Source organism: Panthera onca, chromosome E2, assembly GCF_046562875.1.
Source record: "Panthera onca isolate mPanOnc1 chromosome E2, mPanOnc1 haplotype 2, whole genome shotgun sequence".
Taxonomy (NCBI): Eukaryota; Metazoa; Chordata; class Mammalia; order Carnivora; family Felidae; genus Panthera; species Panthera onca.
The window spans coordinates 47,517,943-47,538,898 of record NC_138353.1 but is presented as its reverse complement, the minus strand read 5'-3'; the positions used below and the strand labels follow the sequence as shown (position 1 = coordinate 47,538,898).

Genomic DNA, 20,956 nt, shown 5'->3' with positions numbered 1-20,956 from the left:
TAGGAGAATGTTCTAGGTAGAGAGCATAGCAGGTACAAAGGTTTGGAGAAGTGTATTTTATTTTTTTAACTGTTTATTCATTTTTGAGAAACAGAGAGAGAGTGCAAATAGGGGAGGGGTAGAGAGGGAGACACAGAATCCAAAGCAGGCTCCAGGCTGTCAGCACAGAGCCCAATGTGGGGCTTGAACCCATGAACCATGAGATGATGACCTGAGCCGAAGTCGGATCCTCAACTGACTGAGCCACCCAGCGCCTCTGGAGAAGGCATTTTAACAAACGGGAGAATTTTCTAGGGGCTGGAGCACAGGGAGTGTATTGTGAGGGCAGGGAGGGCAGGGATGTGTGTTCTAATCTAGGGAGACTAGGTGGGGAGCAGCAAAGGATTCTGAGCTGGGGGAGACAGGAACGGACTTGTGTTTTGAAAGGACCAGGCCTTCAGTGGATAGTTTGGGGGAAGGCGGCAAGATTGGAGTCTGGAGACCAGTTAAAAATGCTCAACATTAGCAGTCGTTAGGGAAATATAAACCAAAAGCACAATGAGATACCACTTCCCATCCACTAGGATGGCTAACACAACAACAACAACAACAACTAAGAAAATGATAAATGTTGGTGAGGATATGGAGAGACTGGAATGCCAGGGCATTGTTGGTGGGAATGTAAAATGATGCTGCTGCCGCGGAAAGCAGTTTGGCAGTTCCTCAAGAAAGTTAAACACAGAATGACCATATAACCTAGCAATTCCACTCCTAGGTACATACCTGAGAGAACTGAAAACAGAGGCTCAAACAGATTTTTGTACACCAACATTCACAGCAGCATTATTCACAATAGCCAAAAGGTACAAATAACCCAAGCATCCATCAATGGACGGCTGGATAAACAAAATGTGGTCCATCCATACAAGGACTGTTAGTCACCAATAAAAAGAAATGAAGTGCTGACCATGGTACAACGCGGATGAACCTTGAAAACCTTACACTAAGTGAAAGAAGCCAGACACAAAGCCTGCATGTCGTATGATCCCATTTACATGAAATGTCCAGAATTGGCAAATCCAGAGAGACAGAGAGCAGATTAGTGGCTGCCAGGGCCTGGGGAGCCGGGAGCGATTTCTTAATACGGGGTTCCTTTTGGAGTGATGAAAAAGATCTGAGATTTAGACAGTGGTGATGGGTACACAACACTGTGAATGTACCTAATGCTACTGAAGTACACACTTTGAAACAGTTAAAATGGTAAATTTTATATTATGTGTATTTTACAACAATAAAATAAAATCAGACATTGTGTCATGAGCTATAGGCCTCGCAAGTTACCACAGCATTTTTCCTCTTCCTTCATCCAGCAGATACCAGGCAGTTTAGCTGGTGGTTTTCTTAACTTTTGCTCCCCTAGTAGAAGAGTCAGCCAGCTGCAGGTGCCCCCGCCCCCAGACACCCTTGTCAGCTATAGTCAAATGGCAGCATGGGGCGGGGTGGGGGGTGGGGAATGTGAACAGGGTGGGGGAGTTTGGCGGGGGGGGGGGGGGTACGGTGAGGAGCAGCACTCAGTGGGCAAGCACTGAGGTCACTGTTTGGATCCTCAAAGCCTGGGCTCAAATATCGACCTTCAGATCTCTATTTGGGGGGTGCAGCGCCCTTTGGCGGGCAACTGGAAAGCAACCAAATTCTAAGACTTGCACTCACAGGCCAGTGTGCGCGCTCGATGGTTGCTCTCATCAGAGGCTCCCTGACCCTAGGAGTTTCTCTTGCAGCACTAGACCCTCCTCGGGAATCCACGTGGACACCCGTTGCTGATGAAAACGTATATAAACCATATAAACACAGACACAAAACATTTCTTCCCTTACTGATTTACTAACATCATCCACCCAACTGAAATTATTCAACTAGCAAGGTCCTGCCCAGCCCAATAAGCTGTCCCCACTCCCACCCCCAGTGACTTTGTGGTCCACAGGATAAGGCTGGAAAACACAAGCTCCAGGTAGAGGGCTCAGAGAGCTGGTGGAGGACACAGCACAGGGGACCCAAAGGAGAGGGGGGAGGGCCATCAAGGGGGCAGTGGTATTGGGCTGAGCTCAGTGTGAAGGCAGGGAAAGCCCTCTGGGTATTAAGAACACCGCACTGCAGGGCTGGGCCCCTGCCCACTGTTTACCTGGTCCCTGCACTTCCTCTAACTCCACTGTCATGGAGAGACCCCAACCCACTGTTCTTTACTATGTGCCCTTGCCAGGGCTGTGGATCCCACCTCCCTTATCTATTGTTCTTCCTACCCAACTCACACTCGCGGCCCTGCTGTGGAACGCTTGGATTCTGTGGAACGCATTCCGATTTCTGTCTTGGATACCCCTGTTTCCAAGACATCTTTAGGCACAAACCCCCTGACCTTTACTCTCGGGCCCACTGGCAACTGGCCCCTTCACAATCTCCCACAGGGGCTCAACTTAGGTGAGTTTGCAGTATGCGCCTCTGAGTAAGATTTCTCGGGGCGGGGGAGGGCGGGGCGGTGGAGGAGTATGCTTCTTTAAGAGTTTGCAGTGCCCTGGCCTAAGCCTTCTGTGCGTTCCAACTCTGGCCTGCCGGTTGTCTCAGGTAGTGTCCACCCCACCCCCACCACCGGTGGATCCCCAGTTGAGTTTTCCACCAAGAGCTCGGACCGGGCTGTCCCAGGAACACCCCTGGGATCAGGGTAGGGAGGAAAGGTCCTGCATCCGGGCAGCCTCACAGTGGGGGGCTCTGTGCTTCCAGTCCCTCGTGGAGAGCGGCCCGGGCTTCTTGCGCCCTGCAGTGAGCGAAATGGCCACCGGGGGCAGCAGGGGGCCGAGGCTGGTGGCCAGTGGCTGCTAATGGCTTCTCAACTGCGGGTCCCAGAGCCCTGAGCACGCAGGCCCGACGCCCCTGCCCTTTCTTGTTTAGGGGCCAAAACAGTGCCCTGGTGGGAAGGCTGCCACCTGGCTACCCACGCCGCGCGCTGTGGCCCAGGACGGATGGGACCAAGAGCCTCAGGTCCCCACCCTGGGAGCGCGTGGGCCCGGGGCTCGCCGGCCAAGGACGGGTGGCAGACACGCGGTACGGGTGGCCGAACTGCCCCTTACCGTGGCGGGCTGGAGGAAATCGGCCGCGCAGCGCGAGGGCTTCCTGGAGGCCGGGCCTGTGCTGAGTGCCTGTGCGATTTCAGCGGCTGGCAGGGGCTGGAGGCACAATGCAGGATCACCGGAGCCACCCGGGGACTGGCAAGCTGTTGCAGGCAGAGCTGGAGCAAGAGGGAGGCTCTGGCCGCTGGCTGCCCGAGCGCAGTTGGAGCCAGGGCCCAGCAGAGCAGGTTCAGATGGGGGGCTAGAGTCCCGGGAGCCTTGAGACCAGTTGGATTTGCTGGGGACCACGTGGTCTGTGCTGCGTACTGGCCTCAGAGCTGGGGGAAGGGACTTGCAGGGAGCTCTGCCAACCCTTAGACTGGGGACTCGCGGAGAAGGCCAAGATTCGCTCCTCTCCTGGTCCCCAGCACTTGGTCGACCTTGGCCTGTGGCAAAGGGAAGGGTGTCCTCAGTTCCCTATCAAGAGACAGGATAGCACATAGAGTGGGGTTGTGGTCTGGGGAGAATGCAGACGTCAGAGGTAGAGAGGACAGAAGAGTCCAGAGGCATCTTCTCAGAATTCTCTGCCAGGAGGAGAGGGATGATAGCCCAGGGGTAGCTGTGCTGGGCCTCTTGTTCCCAAGATGACATTGGAGGCCTGTCCTGCCTTGGCCTCTCTCCCCAGGCCATCCCCTCACCTGCTGGGTGCTGGGCAGACATATTTCCCTCTAAGCCTCAATTTACCATCCTGACCTGGACAGGGCAGGAGCAGATGTTCTCTGAGGACCCTTCCAATGTGACAGGCCAGGGTAGAAGGGTGTGCTACAGGGACAGAACATGCTGATGGGGACTGAGGGACAAAGGCTTTATTTAATCCTGGCCCTTCCAGGCTCACAGCTCCAGTTCAGAAAAAGAGAAGAGCTTTTGTGAGGGGACAGAGGTCTCCAGTGCCATGGCTCCTCTTTGTCCTGATAAGGCTTCCACTGGGCCCAGGCAGCTCTGGGCTGGAGTCACCTATGAGCACTGAGGCTACAGGATATCGGGACCACTGGTTGATGTGATGGAGCCATTCGACTTCATGAGGCTTTGCAGGTATCTATTTTCTGCTTCCTCTTGTCCTTAGTATCTGAATAGAGCACCTGCCCTGGATAGTAACAGACCTACAGAGAAAGAGAAAACCCTCAGAGACCATCTGGGTGGGAACAGCCTTGAGTTCTGGTGCCAGCCCTCACCCTGCACTGACAAGGGCCTGAGACCCAGAAACCATGGTCACATAGAACATTGGTATCAGATCCCGGACAGATTGTCCTCAGTGGCTGACTCTCCTAGAATCCCTGCCTTGGTCTTGCCTCAGCAGAGAAACTGCCAGATGCTGCTGCAAGCCAGGACTGCACAGACACAACTAGTGGCTGCTCATGAACCAGGATGGCTGGGGAGTGCTGTGGCTTTCTGGCCTGTGTAAGGGACATTAGCAGCTGATCTGCTGGGTGACCAGGCCATCCACCTTTGGGCCTGTTTCTAAATAAATGGCCTGGGGCACTTTGAAGTCTGGAACTACCCAGAAGTGCAGGTTCAGATAGTCAGGGGGAAGGCCTTGTTCCCTCCTATGTTCTGAGGGGTTCCAGGCTCTGCCTCCACGCCAAGTTAGTTCCCAGGAGCCTGGGGGCAGAGCAGTGGATAGGGATTTCTACAACAATGGCATCCCTAGGACACTCTGCTGAGGTCCTATACCACATCATTAGCTTTCTAACAGGAATGGTGCCTTTGAAATACTCAAGATAGTACCCCTGGCCAACACCGGTAGCTCGAGCTACACAGCATGCAGCAGCAGGTGTCAGTGCCTCTGGGAGTGTACGGTCTCTGTATACGTAGGGTACGTTGTGTCTGTGACTAGAAGTGTATCTATGGGAGGGTCTGTGGAAGAGAGGTTTGTGGGCTCCCTGTGTATGACTGTGTGCGTGGTTTTTCACGCCTTAGAGGACTGAGCCTGAGCATCTCTTCATTAGTCATTTTTACATCTTTTTAAAAACTGCCTGCTAGTATCATTTTCTGGGTTTTATTATATTACTTATCTCTTAATTGTGAGACCTTTTTATATATTAAACTTTTATATCACAAAATTTACAAGGGTATTTCCACTTTTTGTGCTTTATCTTTTAACTGTATTTGGAATTATTGAGAACATATGTATTTAATTTTGAAAACTCAGTGTTTTGGTATGTTTGCTTATGGTTGATTTCTAGCTTTCATATGGTGCTCAGGAAAGGTTTTCTCCATTCCATGAAAATACAAAATGTAATCATCTTTTCTAAGGAAATTTTTATTGTTCATCCTCTTTACAAAAGTGATACATGCTTGTTGTCAAAGGGAAGTAAATTTAGGTAGAGTGAATATCTTGAGTTTTCCTGGCTAAGAACAAGGTTTCTCTCTCTCCCCCATTAATTTTTCCTTTTGTGGCCCTTACTGGAGATTTATTTCTCCATAGACCTGTGTATAATAATTAAGTTTATCCCAAGAAAATCCACTTTTCTTGATGCTTTTGGGAATGGGATCCTTTCTTTCATTATACTTTCTAATTGGTTGTTGGTATAGAACAAGCTATTCATTTTTGGATGTTACTTTTTAACCAGTCCTCATTCTTGATTTTAAAAGATGGAAAAGGTTTGTTTCCATGTGAAGATGCCACATTCATTTCCCTCTCAGGGTTTTCTACCAGGGTGAATCTGATGATACTTGATCCATTTCATTAACCTTGAGAGTTTTCTGCCACATCCTCCTCATTAAGATTTGCCTTCACCATGGACACTTTGATGCTGACTAAGTTGGAAACTAAACCTGAAGGCTTTCCCACACACATTACACACGAAGGGTTTCTTCCAAGTATGGACAGTCTGATGTATTATACAATCAGAACTATAGCTGAACCCTTTTCCACACTCCACACATCTAAAGGGTTTCTCCCCAGTGTGGCTTCTCTGATGCCGAATTAAATGGGCATTAACATGGAAGGCTTTTCCACACTCCTTACATTGAAAGGGTTTCTCTCCGGTATGGATCCTCTGATGTACAATATAGTCAGAACTACAGCTAAATGCTTTTTCACATTCCATACATTTGAAAGGTTTCTCCCCAGTGTGTATTCTCTGATGCCTAGTTAGTTTGGCATTGATAGTGAAGGCTTTCCCACATTCCTTACATTGATAAGGCTTTTCTCCAGTATGGATTCGATGATGATCAAGTAGGTTTCTTTTAGAAGTAAAGCATTTCCCACACTCATTACATTCAAAGGGTTTCTCCCCAGTGTGAATCCTCTGATGTTGCATTAGTTTTGCATTAACGTTGAAGGCCTTTCCACACTCATTACACTCATAAGGCTTCTCCCCGGTGTGGATTCTCAGATGCTGCCGCAGCTGAGAGTTACACCTGAAGGCTTTCCCACACTCGTTACAACCATAGGGTTTCTCACCCGTGTGGATTCTCTGGTGCTGGATTAACTTCCCTTTGACACTAAAGGCTTTTCCACATTCAGTACACTCATAGGGTTTCTCACCTGTGTGGATTCTTTGATGCTGAATGAGTTTTGCATTATTACTGAAGGCTTTTCCACACTCCTTACACTGATAAGGCTTCTCCCCAGTGTGGATGCTCTGATGCTGCCTAAGCTGGGAACTGCACCTGAAGCCTTTCCCACACGCATTACATTCATAAGGTTTCTCCCCAGTGTGGATTCTCTGATGTTGAATTAATTTGGCATTAACATTGAAAGCTTTCCCACAGTCGGTGCACTCATAAGGCTTCTCCCCAGTGTGGACTCTCTGATGTGTGATATATGCGGAACTGCAGCTGAAGCCGTTTCCACACTCCTTGCACTGATAGGGCTTCTCCCCTGTATGGATTCTCTGATGCCTGTTCAGACTCCCATTAACGCTGAAGGCTTTCCCACACACCTTACACTGATAGGGCTTCTCCCCGCTGTGGATGGTCTGATGTGTGATATAATGGGAACTGTAACTGAAGCTTTTCCCACACTCCACACATTTGAAGGGCTTCTCCCCGCTATGAAGCCTTTGATGCCAAATTAATTTTGCATTAACGCTAAAGGCTTTGCCACACTCCTTACACTGATAGGGCTTTCCCCCAGTGTAGCTGTTTTGATGCTGAGAGTTACACCTGAAGGTTTCCACTAATTCTTCACATTTAAAAGTTCTTTCCCCAGAATTAATTAGTTCATGCTGAATAAGTTTTGTATCAAAGCTGAAGCCTTTCTCCAATCCCATATGTTCAAGGGGCTGCTGTCCAGTGGTGACGGTGTGACAATGAAAGAAGTCTGGACTCTGACTAAAGAAACATTCCTCCACGGGGCTGGTGTTGTCTTTCACCGTTGCATCAATGATGCTGCTGTTTTCTTTCTTCATGCTTCCTACTAAATGGACTTCCTGCTGTTTCTCTAGAATACAGGCTTCTGAAAAGTCTGTTTCCTGGGAAAAGTCCCTCTGAAGTTCAAATGATGTATTGTGTTTTTCTTTGTATATTTCCTTTGTCAAGTTATTGTCAGTCTGGCTCTCAATATCTACTATAAAAAAAAACAGAAAAACAAAATATCATGTAAGAACCATGTTAGAAAAAAGAAAAGAATGGTGGTAAAAGTAATAAAGAATCATAGTTAATCAAGATTTCTTGAAACTTGCCACACTAGGTCAAAGAATCTAAGGTTCATCCATAAGATGGAATAATATATAGTTGGCAATCAATCAATCAATAAATCCATATATGCTGACCTGAAAAGATGTCCAAGATACACTGTTAAATGGAAAAACAAGTTGAGAAATGGATATAAATTAGATTCCATTTCTATAAAGGAAAATAAAACGGGCTAATAAATACATATAGATTTGCATATGTATGCCTAGAAAACTACTGGAAGAATACACAAGAAACCGAGCAATCTGGCACAGGAAGTTTCAGCGACTTGTTTCTCCAGTATGCTTTATACACTCTCTGTACAGTTTTGAGCATGAATGATTTAAGATGATGTTCCAGTAACATAAAAGTTAAAAGTGACAGCAGTAGAACAAAATCCTAGGTCTTCACCACCAGATGAGCATTCTTTTTATCACACCACACTTTACTACACGCTGCAGTTTTTTTCTCAGCTGTCCATGGTTAATAAGAATGGAAACTGCTTACAAAGGAAAAGGCACAGGATCCAACAACTTGTAGCAACGCTAAGGGTGGCAAGTGTTTGCAGCACCAGGAAGTGAAAGAGAAATAATCTTATTTCTTTTCTTGGAACTTAAACTCAAGGCTCTCTAAAATTCCTCCTTCACCTTCTGCTTTCTCTGCTTACAAAGGCAATCTTTAGGGGCATCTGGGTGGTTCAGTCAGTTAAGCGTCCAGCTCTTGATTTTGGCTCAAGTCATGATCTCACACTCAGCACAGAGCCTGCTTGGGATTCTCTCTCCCTCTCTCTCTGCCCCTCCCCACTTTGCATGCACATGTGCGCTCTCTCTCTTTAAAATAAACATTAAAAAAAAAAAAGACAATCTTTTGGCCCGCTTTATCCCTTTGATCCATCTCTCCCCACCCATCCAGAACACTGCTGCATTCTCCTGGTCTTTCCTTCTACTTCCTCCCTCAATCCTGAAAGTGGTCAGTCCCTAACGTTCTTTTTAGAATTCCTACAGTTCCAATGGAGCCAGGATCTGTCTTTGCTCCCAAATCTCTTAAAATTGGCCTCAAAATGCTGCCTCTATTTTTTCATCTCCCATCTCTCCTCAACCACATGTAATAAGCCCACTTCCCCAGTATTTCATTAAATCTCCCTCAAAAGATCCAAATGACCTAGATTTCCCTAGCAAGCATTTTCAAAATACTGTTGGTCTTTTCCCAATTATAAAAATAATATTCATCTCTAATATCAGAAACATGCAAAGAAAAAAATTCAAATTACCTGAAATACAACCACCTAACAACAACTACAGCTAATCTTCTGACGTATTTCCTCCCTCAATCATTTTCCTTCCAATCATTCTTCTAAAAACATTTTTTCAAAAATGAAAATATTTTTCTTCCCTAACATTAATAAGGATAATTTTCCAGTATCTTTAGATATTCTGTAAAAATATTTTAAAGGGGCGCCTGGGTGGCTCAGTCGGTTAAGCGTCCGACTTCGGCTCAGGTCATGATCTCACGGCTCGTGAGTTCGAGCCCCGCGTCGGGCTCTGTGCTGACAGCTCAGACCCTGGAGCCTGTTTCAGATTCTGTGTCTTCCTCTCTCTCTCTGACCCTCCCCTGTTCATGCTCTGTCTCTCTCTGTCCCAAAAGTAAATAAACGTTAAAAAAAAAAATTTTTTTTAAATTAAAAAAAATATATTTTAAAAATGGCTAAATAAGCATTCCATCCTAAAGAGGCATGTTAATTTAATCAATTATCTCTATCCTGATTATTCAGGTTATTTCCAACATTTTATTATATAAAATTATAATGAACTTCCATGCATGTACATCTTTGTTTATATCCCTGATTATTATCAGGACACCCTAGGAGGGAATTTCCAGGCTATCGAGGACAAACTTTTAAAAGGCTTTTGATATGTATTGCTAAAGTACTTTCTAGAAAGACTACTGATTCACATTCACCTCCAGAAGTCTATTCCAGTTTGGTGTATTCTCTCCATCACTTACTATAATTGTTCTCAGTATGAGCGAGGAAAACTGAAGGGACTCCATGAAAAACTACTTGCTTCTGTTCCTGGTTCTATTCTTTCTAGGACCTGCACTTTGGCCACGTACATGCCTTATGGAACAAATGATGTATGTCCTTCCTGTGTGAGTCAGAAGTTAATGATTTTTTACACTCTTCCAGCACAGGTGGTAACATCTATGGAATGACTAAGCAAGGCTGTCATGTATGTTTTCCACACCACTGACTCTAGACACCTGATGCCAAAACCCCCTGGCAGCAGGGAATAAGTGAATTATGGAGGACACCCGGACACTTGTCTTTGTTCTGACCAGTTCCTGGGTGCCCACAGAGGACATGTACATTCTAAATAGAAACCCCAGACCCTGAGCAAAGGAGAGACTCACTCTCCTTTCTTTTCTCAGTCTCCCAGACACTCATCTGCTATACTCTATCACTTATGCTATTCAGTAAACTCTGCTCTCACTTTATCCTGGCTGGCAACTTGATTTCTATCCTGCTCAAAGCCAAGGACCATCTTTGCTGGCCCTGCAGGACCCTCTCTGGGTCTTCAGACCCACCCTGCCTATGTCAAGTATGTTAGGTGAAACATCTGTTTTAATTTCTTTTTCATTGGTTTCTATTGAGGGTGAAGATTTTTCATTGATTTAAATTTGTACTTCTTATGTGGATCAAACATTTATATACTTTGCCAATTTTTCTATACTAGTGACCTTCTATTTACCAAACCCTACAGTGTGGCAGATGCTACCAGTTTCTTAACCAGTATCATTCTCCCTTTCTTCCTTACTAGCACAGCCTCCAATGTGTTTGAGGTAGCAGTAAAAACTACAGCTAAAAACTATTTTCTTCCCTCTCCTGCAGTAGGGGCACCAGAAGACACAGTTGTAGCAAATGAGATATAAACAGATGTCACTATGTGGGCCTTCTGAATAAGCTTTTTAACAGAGAATCAACTTGGCTGACATGGACCTTGTGCTCTAGGCCTTCCGCTTCTTTCTATCTAAAAGCCATCTGATTCCTCACTCCAATTAACAAACACAAACTAACTGGATTGATGTTCCCATTCTCAGCTAAGATCACGATGGGTTATTCAAAAACTTCAAAGACTTCAGGATTGTCTGTTGCCTACGGAATGAAATCCAGACTCCTTTGAGGAGATCCACGATTATATGGAGCTTCCTCCATATTACATGCAAGGCACTTTAAACTCTTGATTTTGCAAAACATGTCTTCCTTTGTCAGGAATCATCTGGTTGAATGACTACAAGAAACAAAAATCCACTGAATCTTTAAAGGATTCATGGGACACCTGAGTGGCTTAATCAGTTAAGTGTCTAACTTCGGCTCAGGTCATAATCTCGTGGCCCATGAGTTCAAGCCCCACATGGGGCTCTGTGCTGACAGCTCGAGCCTGGAGCCTGCTTCAGGATTCTGTGTCTCCCTCTCTCTGCCCCTCCCCCACTCATGCTCTGTCTCTCCCTCTCTCTAAAATAAACAAACATTACAAAAAAGTTTTTTTAAGTAAATAAATAAGAGGATTCATTGAAAGGACACAAGAGAATCTTATGGACCACAAACGCAGAGAAGTAAATAGGAAATCACAAGAAATGGGAAATCGTCTGGCAACTACTCAGCTTAAGCCAATGAGAAGCTTGCTACTTCAAGTAAGATCTGGGAAACGATACATTGGCAGAACCTGAGAATTAACAGAAATGTAGACTCTTGGCCCCATGCCGGACTTACTAAATGACAATATGCATATTTACAAGATACCCAGAGGTGATTCATTTGCACATCATTTGAGAAGCACTGAACTGAGAGCACTTCCTTCTGCCTTATTTCCCACAGCTTAAGCTGTCTTCTCCACAAAAAAAAAAAAAAATTAATAAAAACTAATATTTCCTTGAGCACACACTGTAAGTTACACATTTAATATGTATTATCTCATGTAATCCTGAACCCACAAGACTAGCACTGTTCTCTCATTTTATTATTCCATTTTCAGGGATAAAAACATTGACTCTTAGAGAACTCAAATAACTGACATACTCAAAGTCACAATTAGGAAATCCTGTAACTAGGAATAGCAGTTGGGATTGAACCTCAGGGAAGTCTACTCCAAAGACTGTACTTTTAACCACCAGGCTATTCTGCCTTTCTGTACAAAAAGACTGTTAATTCTCCATCCATCACATTAAGTGTACAATGTTTAGAAAGTAGCAAGGACCCCAAAATACTGAATCTATTCATTTCATCTGAGAAAGGCAGAATTCCAAAATTAGAACTGAAAAGAATTAGAATAAGGCATTTGAAAAAAAGATCTGTTCTTGGAATTACAAAGAAACAGCAAACTGCAAAAATAATCAGGTCTCAACTGTACATATCTCTAGAAATCATCAACATTATTTAAATTTTATTTTCTACAGCTGGCTCATAAATGTGGCATGCTTATATATTGCTAACGTTGGTTTTCTTCCTAAAGAGTTTAACTCCCCGATAAAAGGCAGCTGTGTGTCCCTTACCAGTCCAGACACCCTGGGAGCCTATTTCTGTTCCAGCCACCAGTGGAGATGGGTCCCCCAGCTCACCTGCTCCCTCTAGTTGCAATATCACAGCAGGTTTGAGAAGCGAAAATCCTGTTTAGGGGGAAAGAAAGAGGACAGAGAGGTGAATAATCTCCCAGAGATGAGTTCTTAAGCCTCTTCTCCAACTGTCTTGGCAATGGGAAGGGAAAATAAGCGCTGTAGGGGATCCCATGCCTAAAGACAACAGGAAAGGGTGGAATGGCTTCGAAAGTGTATGTGTGTATGTTGCGGGGGGGTGGGGAGGGGTACCTGAGAAGGTGTGGGAGGAGTTGGGAATGGCCTGAACCGTGGGCCCGAAAGACCAAGATATGCAGGTCAGATGAGGGTGAATGTGAAGATAATGCTGTGGAACAGTAAGTTTCTTTTTCCCACACTGTGTCCAAACCACAACTTCTAGAGGATGGATAAAGAGTGCACACTAGTCCCAGCAAAGTCCTATATTGGCCCAATAAAGGCTTGGGATTCACCCTTTCCAGCAACCCCTAACTCAAGGGGAATTAGGAATCTCAACCCCTGGGGTTCCGGCTCAGTAAAAGATTTCTACAGACCCCACCTGCAACCTGTCAGGGGTCAATAAGCCAGGAAACCCCAACTGGCAGAGTCTGGGTCCCAGGGGGAGAGAGGCCTTACCCAGGGAGGCCACATTTCCATAATTCTCCAGCATCACATCCCTGTACAGGGCCCTCTGTGCAGGGGACAGGCCATTCCATTCCGTCTGAGTGAAGTACACAGCCACGTCCTCGAAGGTCACCGACTTCTGAAACAACAGGTTCCTGCTGCCCTAGGGCCAGTTCCATGGCTCAGGCCCTAGGTGAGGGGCAGAGGGCAGTTTAAGGGCTTGGGGAGGGAGCTTGTGAAGAGCACAAAATTAATAAAAAAGGGAAAGGTTTGAGAAAAAGCACATGGAAAGTAAACCATGGAGAATTATCTGACCTCTCTCATGGCAGGGAAACCTCATGCCATATTTTACATTTATAAAAGATATCCTAAGTTGGGATGACAGAAAAAAATTCCCATAATCAAGTTCCCCAAAAGCAACTCCATTCTTTCTGCTAGCCATGTCCTCAGGGGCAGATATGGCTCAGGACTTGCCCACCAGCATGCCCACCCTGATCCCTACCCCCATAAACCTCCAGCCACCCCCAGAGAACAGCTACGGCCTCCATCTCAACCAGCCCCCATCTGGATTCCTGTCACTGACCCTGCCACGAGGGGCTGTGCAACTGCCTGAGCACCTCTAGCAGCTCAGTGCTGCCCAGACTGGCTGAGGCAGGAACGGCAGCCCATTCTGCTTCCAGATGGGTCTTGCTGAAAACCCGATTTTGTTACATGCTCCCATCAGGCCTCATCCTCTCCAACTTTACCCAAGAACTCACTGTTTCTCCAGGGTTCGGGAAAGAGGGGAGATCAACCTTCCTAGTGGCCAGGTGCTCTGCCACCATTCCAGCTGCTCATCTCTGCATCACTACACCGTGCACCCGGCACAGGCCCTGCATCAGGATTGATGCCTCCCTTCCGGGCAGCTGCGGCCTCTGGTTGCGCTTTCTCCCTGCCCACCTCAGTCCTCTGTAATAACCTGGGTGACACGCTGGCAGGGATATACCCTCAATTCCTTTCTGCCAGGATTTTGCTTGATTCTACTGACCCCCACCCATCAACAAGCATAGTCCAACCACTGGGTGAGTCTGAGCGTCACTCATCTGTGACCCTGGATGGGCCAAGGAACTTCTCTGCACAAAATTAAATACCTTCACCGCCCACCACCACCACCCTTTACCCCAGCAAGTTGGAGGCTCCTGAATTCAACCCCACCCCACCCCACCCCACCCCACCCCCTCCACTATCTGCGCAGGAAACGTCAGCTAGAATCCTGGGAAATGTTCCTGACTCCTCCCTCTCTCTTACTCTACCCTCAATCCTGACTCTCCATATCCTAAAGATTTTGTTAAGCATTACTTGAATTGGGTTCTTTTTTTTTTTTTTTTTTTAACAACTACTTTCCTTGATGAAGCCCATTATCACCTGGACCAATGGAATTTTTTCTAAGTGGACACCTTCCTCTTGAATCACCCTGAAAATTATTCCCTACACAGCCATGACAAATCTGACCACCTTAACGTCACTGATTGCACAGGTCACAGGAATGAGCAGAGAAGAATCAAATAACAGCTGTGTGACTTTGGGAAAGGCACTCTGCTCCCCTTTGCCTTCCTATGTTTTGTAGCAGAGTGAGCACAACACAGCACCTATGTCAAGGGCAAGGAATCAAGACTGAGCGATCCATGCAAGTGCTTAGTATTATGCCTGCAGCATAGCAAGCCGCAAACAGTGCTATTGGAATTACTGTGACTATGATTATTCCCAACCTGTAGTCCATGGAGGTCCATGGATGTGCTTCAGGGTGTCCGTGAAGTCCCTGAAATTGTATGGAAAATTTGGTTTGCATGCTTATTTTTCTAAGGGAGGGGGAGGGTCCAGAGCTTTTATCAGAAACGTAAAGTTTGAGCCCCTGCACCCAAGCCCTGAAAGTCTCTCCAGGACACAATGAGACATCCTGTCCCATAGGACTTCCTGTTTTTTCCCTCTCCAGACCCCACTACCCTCGTCTGCACACCATATTAGAGGCACAGCCATCCTTTGTGTTGACCTGGTCCTACTACTCCTTTTCACTTATGCCCTGGTCTCTGGACATCCTAAGCCGGTGCTACCCTCCTCCATTCACATCCGTGCACGGAGCATCCTCCATGGGCAGCTTCCTGTCGCCTATTCACCAGAGGAGCAAAGAACCTCAGTGTGCAGAACACTTCACCCCTGCCTTCAGGGATGCTCTCCTGCTGTTTCCATCCCTTCACGTCACCGCTCTTCCCATGAGTTCCAGGCGGAAGCGAGGAGGACCCCTCCAACTTCCATCACAAAGCTCACCAGCTTCCCTTCTTCAATGTGAAACTGCTCAGAAGAAGAGCTGGAGGACCCACAGCTCACCTGGGGCCAGGCTGTCAGGAGCATGGCTGCCATTACCTGCTCTCCCTCTCAGAGAAGGCCTGGAGCTGAGGAAAAACAGAGAGACAGATGTGAAGCAAGTCCCGCCCCTGCAGGAACAACACAGCCCCTCAGAGAAGATGTGAGACACAGGCAGCCAGTGTCCAGACAGGAATGCAAGCGGGAGCTGCCACAAGAAGAAGGGGGTGATCCAGTGCCCACGACCCCTCCCACCGATGACACTGATCCTAAGAACCCTAGGGTTTTACAATTCTGACACATATCACATACACTAGAACATACATAAAATGTATAGAGAGCCTAAAGGATAATAAAGCAACAATTCAGCTCAAGAAATAGAACATTACCAAGATCATGGACTTACTTCTTTTTCTCTAAACAAGGATCATCCTCAATTACACTGCAAGGGAAGCCAGGCCAGCACAGCTGCAGCCCCAGCACAGAGGCCTGAGAGTCATGCCCCAGGGAGCTGAAGGAGACAGCTATTCCCCTACATCCTGCTTATTCCCTTACATAACTGAGTGTTCTCAAGAGCCCTGATACCTCTGTAGAGATCTTGGGAGGCCAGCCTCCCACATGGCCCAGGTTTACCTTTGAGGTCCCATGCTGCCTCCTCATACTTTCCAGCCCTCTGATAGTGAAGAAGCCAGGGCCTCAGCATCCTGAGAGAGGGGTCACTCAATTATCTAGGGTCCCATGACCGAACACTCCTTGCTCATTGTATTCAAAACACATGGACTGGTTATTTTCTGGTTACTGCTCCCAAAGTCAGTCTTGAAAACCTGTGTTTTCCTAAAATATCATCTATGTCTTCTAGGGTTTCACTTTAGTGCAGAACTGTGGAAAACACTGGTTCATGATTCTTTCCATTTCTTCCATATCTGGAACTACTTTGTTTTTCCCACTTCTTTTGAATATGTGTGCTTTCTAGACCCTTTCCCCTTTGTTAATGTTATGGATGGAACATGTCTCCCCACCCCGCCAAATTCATATGATGAAGTCCTCTCCCCCAACATGACTATATTTGGATACAGATCCTATGAGGTAATAAGGTTAAACAAAGCCATAATATGAGAGGTCTGGTGCCCCTATAAAAAAGCAGAAGAGACACCAGAGTTCATTTTCTACCATGTGAGGACACAATGAGAAGACAGCCAACTGTAACTCAAGGAGAGCCCTTATCAAGAACCAAATTGTGTGGCATCTTAATCTTGGGCTCCCAGCCTCCAGAACTGTGAGAAATAAATCTCTGTTGTTTAAGCCGAATAACTTACTGTATTTTGTTACAGCAGCCTGAGCAGACTAACAAAGTCAAGTGGAACAATGATTTGTCTATTTGAATGTTGTTTTCTTTTATTTTTAAAGAATAAGCTTTTCTATTTATTTAGAACATCACTCTTCTATTTCCTTCATTATGTTCTGCTTTCTTTGTTTCTTTAGCTCTGTAACAGATACTTTATGTACCACTCCAAATCCTCTGGTCTCAGCCCAGTTCCAGAGGCTTTGATCAGCTTTGCACAGGGACAATCTACCAATGCCTCCTCAAGGATCTATACCACATGTGGCTGGCTCCTGCCCTGGGGCTTTTCTGGCATCCTGTGTGGGACATCTGCAGATACCTGTGGATACCTGCTAGGTCCCGAAACACAGATAAGTAAAGGCTTGTGAGGCCACCCTTGACCAATAGGGGATAGAAGTCAATGGATAAATATTTTCCCCTTTAGTCCCCTACATTAGCAGCCATGAGATTCCAAGGCTTCTCAAAGATCCTGCAAGAACGAGCGCCCGGGGCCTATAGACAGGCCAGCCTGACAACACATCCTTGTATTGGCTCTCCCTCCTCTGTTTTACTCCCCTTGCTGTTCACTCTGCCCTTGGAATACATTCCCAAATAAAGTGCCTGCACAGAAACCTCTGTCCTCTGTTTTGCTTCTGGGGGAAGCTAGACTGCGAAAGGTTTTTTCCTACCTTCCTGAGGATGCATGATTTATTCATTTATGTTTATTCTTTACTATTTAGCAATTAAAATCTGTATGGCCATAAATTTTCCCTCTGAATACACTATTACCCACAGGCCAAAGGTTTTGAAAAAAATATTTTATGTTTTAATTATATTAATTATATTTTATAGCTGGTCAGCAACTGTGTTTTGTCTCTGACCACAGAATTGTTTAGGATAGTTTGTTATTAATTTCTTCTCTGTTCATAATTTTGGCTTTATTGCATGGTGTTTAAATAACCTGATCTATTTACTTCTGCTTTACAGAGTTTTGGGGGCTTTTTTTTTTTTTTTAGCTGAAATGCCTAAAAAAAATTCTACGAATGCTTAAAAAGAAAACCTATCCTATAATGGAAGAACATATAATTCTATTTCAATCTAATAAATCAACTCTACTTATTTTGTTACGTAGATATTTTTCTGTAATCCATGATCACTTTTACCTAATTAAACGGAGATAGCCAGTAAAGAGCAAATGCTCACAAAACACTGAACCTACATGTATCATGAACAAATCTTTTCAAGTCTTTAAGAAATGAGTAGTTCTAACAGTACTGAAACTGTAGAAAAAAAACAGCAAAATAAGTTTCCCAGTCCTTTTTATGATGCCAGCACAATACTGATGTAAAAACCACAGACCAGTCTCATTTATGAATACTCACAGAAAAATCCCCACTATAAAGGAATAGACTCCAGTAGTTCATTAAAGTGACATGCCATGACTAAAAGGGATCATCCCAGGAAAGCAAGTAAAGCTCAATATCAAGATACAGATTAGTATACTTTTTCACATGAATAAATCAAAGAAAAATAAACACACTCTCCATCCCAACAGATGCCAAAGGAATTTAATCAAATTCAATATTCATGCCTAAATTTAAAAATGTATGCCCTAGAGAAACTCTCATATGTAGAAAATATGTACAAAATTATTATCAGTATTTTAATTAAAAAAAACTGGAAACAACCTACATATCCACTGAGAGTACATAAACTGTCTTATCTTTTTTAAAAAAAAATTTATGTTTTTAGTTTAAATTTGAAAGACAGAGAGAGAGAGAGAGGGAATGAGTGGGGGAAGGGCAGAGAGAGAGAGACACACAGAATCGGAAGCAGGCTCCAGGCTCTGAGCTGTCAGCACAGAGCCCAATGTGGGGCTCGAAATCACGAATCATGAGATCATGACATGAGCTGAAGTCAGACGCTCAACTGACTGAGTCACCCAGGTGCCCCTGTCCTATCATTTTTTAAATGAACATTACCCACCCCCACCAAAAAATGAACATTACCCAGCAGCAAAAATGAACAGCTCACAATTACATAGATGTAACAGCTCACAACAAACAACAGCTCACAAACAACATAAAAAATGAACAGCTCACAACAACATAGATGACTTCAGGAACATAATCTTGAGTTACAAGAGGGGCACCTAGGTGGCTCAGTTGGTTAAGTATCAGACTTTAGATATCAACCCAGGTCATGATCTCACAGTCGTGAGATCAAGCCCCACATCAGGCTCTGCGCTGGGTGTGGAGCCTACTTGGGATTCTCTCTCTTCTGTCTGTCTCTCTCTGCCCCTCCCTGCACACATGTGAATTCTCTCTCTCAAAAAAAAAAATTAACTGAAATAAAATTATAAAAATAAAAATGTTTTCTTTTTTAAAAATTGAGTTATACAAGCCCCAGATGACTAGAGACACTACAATGCCATTTTCATAAAGCTCAAAAACAAAATGTTTACAGACATATTTTGTGTGATAAAATTATTTTTATAAATAGGTAAGATGACGATTAATACAAAATTCTAGTTGTTACCTCTAGGGGTAGGAAGTTGGGAGCTGGGTTGAGAAGGAGCACACAGAGAGATGCACCAATACCAGAAATGTTCTCCTCCTTAAAGGGGTGGTGTGTTCATGGGTGCTCATTTTACCATTATGCTTCTTAAATGTCATGCTAGATGCAGTCTTCGGTATACATGAATAACGTTTTTTAAAAAGATACTTATCTCTATGATATGGAGTGGTTTCCAGAATATATCTTCAAATGAAACAAGCAAATGCAAAAGGTAGAGTGCTACCTTTTGTGTACCAAAAAATGGGAGTATAAGAAAATACACATGTATCTGGTCAATTGTACAAAAAAAAAAAAAAAAAAAAAAAAAAAAAAAAAAAAAAATAGAAGGATAAATCAGAAACTAAGGAGAATGGTTGCCTCAAATATGGGTAGGAAGTGAAAGGAGCCTGTGATGCAAACAGGCTGGAAGGAAATAGGGTAGATGAGATTGGCAGGGGAAAGGAGGGCGTGACAGGCTTCTCTGAGTGTGCCTTTTTGTTCTGACACTCATAACCATAGTAATGTTTCACATATCCAAATATACAGACATTAAGCCAACCAACCAGGATGGGATAGGGTGGCGAGCCAAAAAGGAATACAAACAACAGCAAATGAGCCTAACTATACTACAATTGACTAATATAACCACACTGAAGTGGTGGGAAAGAAAAGAACTAAATAACTTTGGAAAACAGTGTTTTAACTAGATACTACAAGGCTAAAAAAACCTGTGCTCAAATGCTTCTTGAGGATACATGATTTATTTACTCATTTCATTCTTCTCTATTTGGCAATTAAAATCTATTAAGGCCATAAATTTTCCTCTGCATACACTACCAGCCACATTCCAGAGATATATACATATATATAGATAGATAGACAGATATATACATATGTGTGTGTGTGTGTGTGTGTGTGTGTGTGTGTGTGTAATTTCATGTGTTAATTACTATAATTTAGTGTAGTATAGTGTTTTCGTAAAATTGCTTCTCATGAAGGTATGAATGAGGAATTCTGGGGCTATTTTATGTGTATTCTAGGACTTCGCAAATAAGTGATTATAAATCATCCCCAGATCATTGTCATCCCAACGGCCCAGGAGTAGGGCCAAGTTACCTTTTGGAACGCACAGCTCCAGGAGACAGTGCCCTTCAAAAGCCGGGCTGGCTCTGCTCCCCGGTGTCTGGGAGGGCTCTGCTTTTTCTGCGCTCTCACTGAACCCTGATTCACGACCCTATGTTAGGAGTCAGGAGGAATACGGTCCATACTTGAAATGCATATAGGTAAGAGCCCCTGTACGACTTCAACATGTTAAAACACTAGTGATATCACCTCAAGCCGCTTCACTCCTGCCAATATTCCACCCCCTGGCTGCTCCGACATATCTTCCCAAAAGGTCAGTAGTATCTTCCCCGAACAAAATGCTAAATGCTCGGGGCTCCGAGGTTGTGACGGTAATCCGGCTTCGCCTTCCACGGGATGGAACGTATTCGGCCACCAAGTCCAAAGTGGGAGTCGAGGAGGGGCGGAGGAGGACCGCGGGCAGCCGTTCTACCCACTCCTGCAAGTGCGGGAGGCCCATCCGCACAGCACCCACAGCTACCCGCCGGGGCACCGCCCCCGCCGCCTGCAGCCCCACACTCACCTCGCAGCAGGCGGCTTCGTGGCGCGGCCGGAAGTGCGTCACCAGGCCGCGGCCCAGCCTCTCTAGGAGCAGCGTTGCTACCAGTGAGTAGCACTCTGGCCCCGCCTC

The 20,956-nt window shown here is 45.1% G+C and overlaps 2 protein-coding genes and 1 long non-coding RNA gene across 16 annotated transcripts in view; 1 reads left to right on the top strand and 2 right to left on the bottom strand.

Moving 5' to 3' along the window:
* Positions 1-3,434, bottom strand: part of TLE7 (TLE family member 7) — a 13,243-nt gene extending 9,809 nt beyond the window's left edge. Inside the window, exon 1 of the mRNA XM_060650234.2 lies at positions 3,099-3,434. The gene's annotated coding sequence lies outside the window, so the exon portion shown is untranslated. The remainder of the gene's footprint in view (positions 1-3,098) is intronic.
* On the top strand, positions 1,527-7,748 carry LOC132690179 (uncharacterized). The gene is made up of 3 exons (XR_009615295.2): positions 1,527-2,451; positions 3,967-4,169; positions 7,364-7,748. It is a non-coding gene; the product is annotated as an uncharacterized LOC132690179 (long non-coding RNA).
* ZNF23 (zinc finger protein 23) lies at positions 5,382-20,956 on the bottom strand. 14 transcript variants are annotated; one of them, XM_060650209.2, is made up of 6 exons: positions 20,849-20,956; positions 20,320-20,437; positions 15,291-15,415; positions 12,999-13,125; positions 12,306-12,419; positions 5,382-7,650 (listed from the first exon to the last, which is right to left on the bottom strand). In XM_060650209.2, exons 3-6 carry the CDS (start codon positions 15,381-15,383, stop codon positions 5,858-5,860), a joined length of 2,127 nt encoding a protein of 708 aa, XP_060506192.1. In that variant the 5' UTR covers positions 15,384-15,415; positions 20,320-20,437; positions 20,849-20,956; the 3' UTR covers positions 5,382-5,857. The 14 variants fall into 14 exon arrangements, with proteins under 14 accessions (XP_060506192.1, XP_060506191.1, XP_060506200.1 ...); XM_060650208.2 differs by lacking the exon at positions 20,849-20,956 and adding an exon at positions 20,536-20,842; XM_060650217.2 differs by lacking the exon at positions 20,320-20,437 and having other exon boundaries at positions 15,351-15,415; positions 20,849-20,891.

Coding starts and splice junctions, on each gene's coding strand:
- ZNF23 (XM_060650209.2), bottom strand. CDS start 15,383: ATGGCAGCCATGCTCCTGACAGCCTGGCCCCAGGTGAGCTGTGGGTCC. Junction 13,126..15,290: donor ACATTGAAGAAGGGAAGCTG/GTGAGCTTTGTG, acceptor CTGTTGTTTCAG/AAGTCGGTGACCTTCGAGGA. Junction 7,651..12,305: donor CTCCCAGGGTGTCTGGACTG/GTAAGGGACACA, acceptor TTTTTTTTATAG/TAGATATTGAGAGCCAGACT.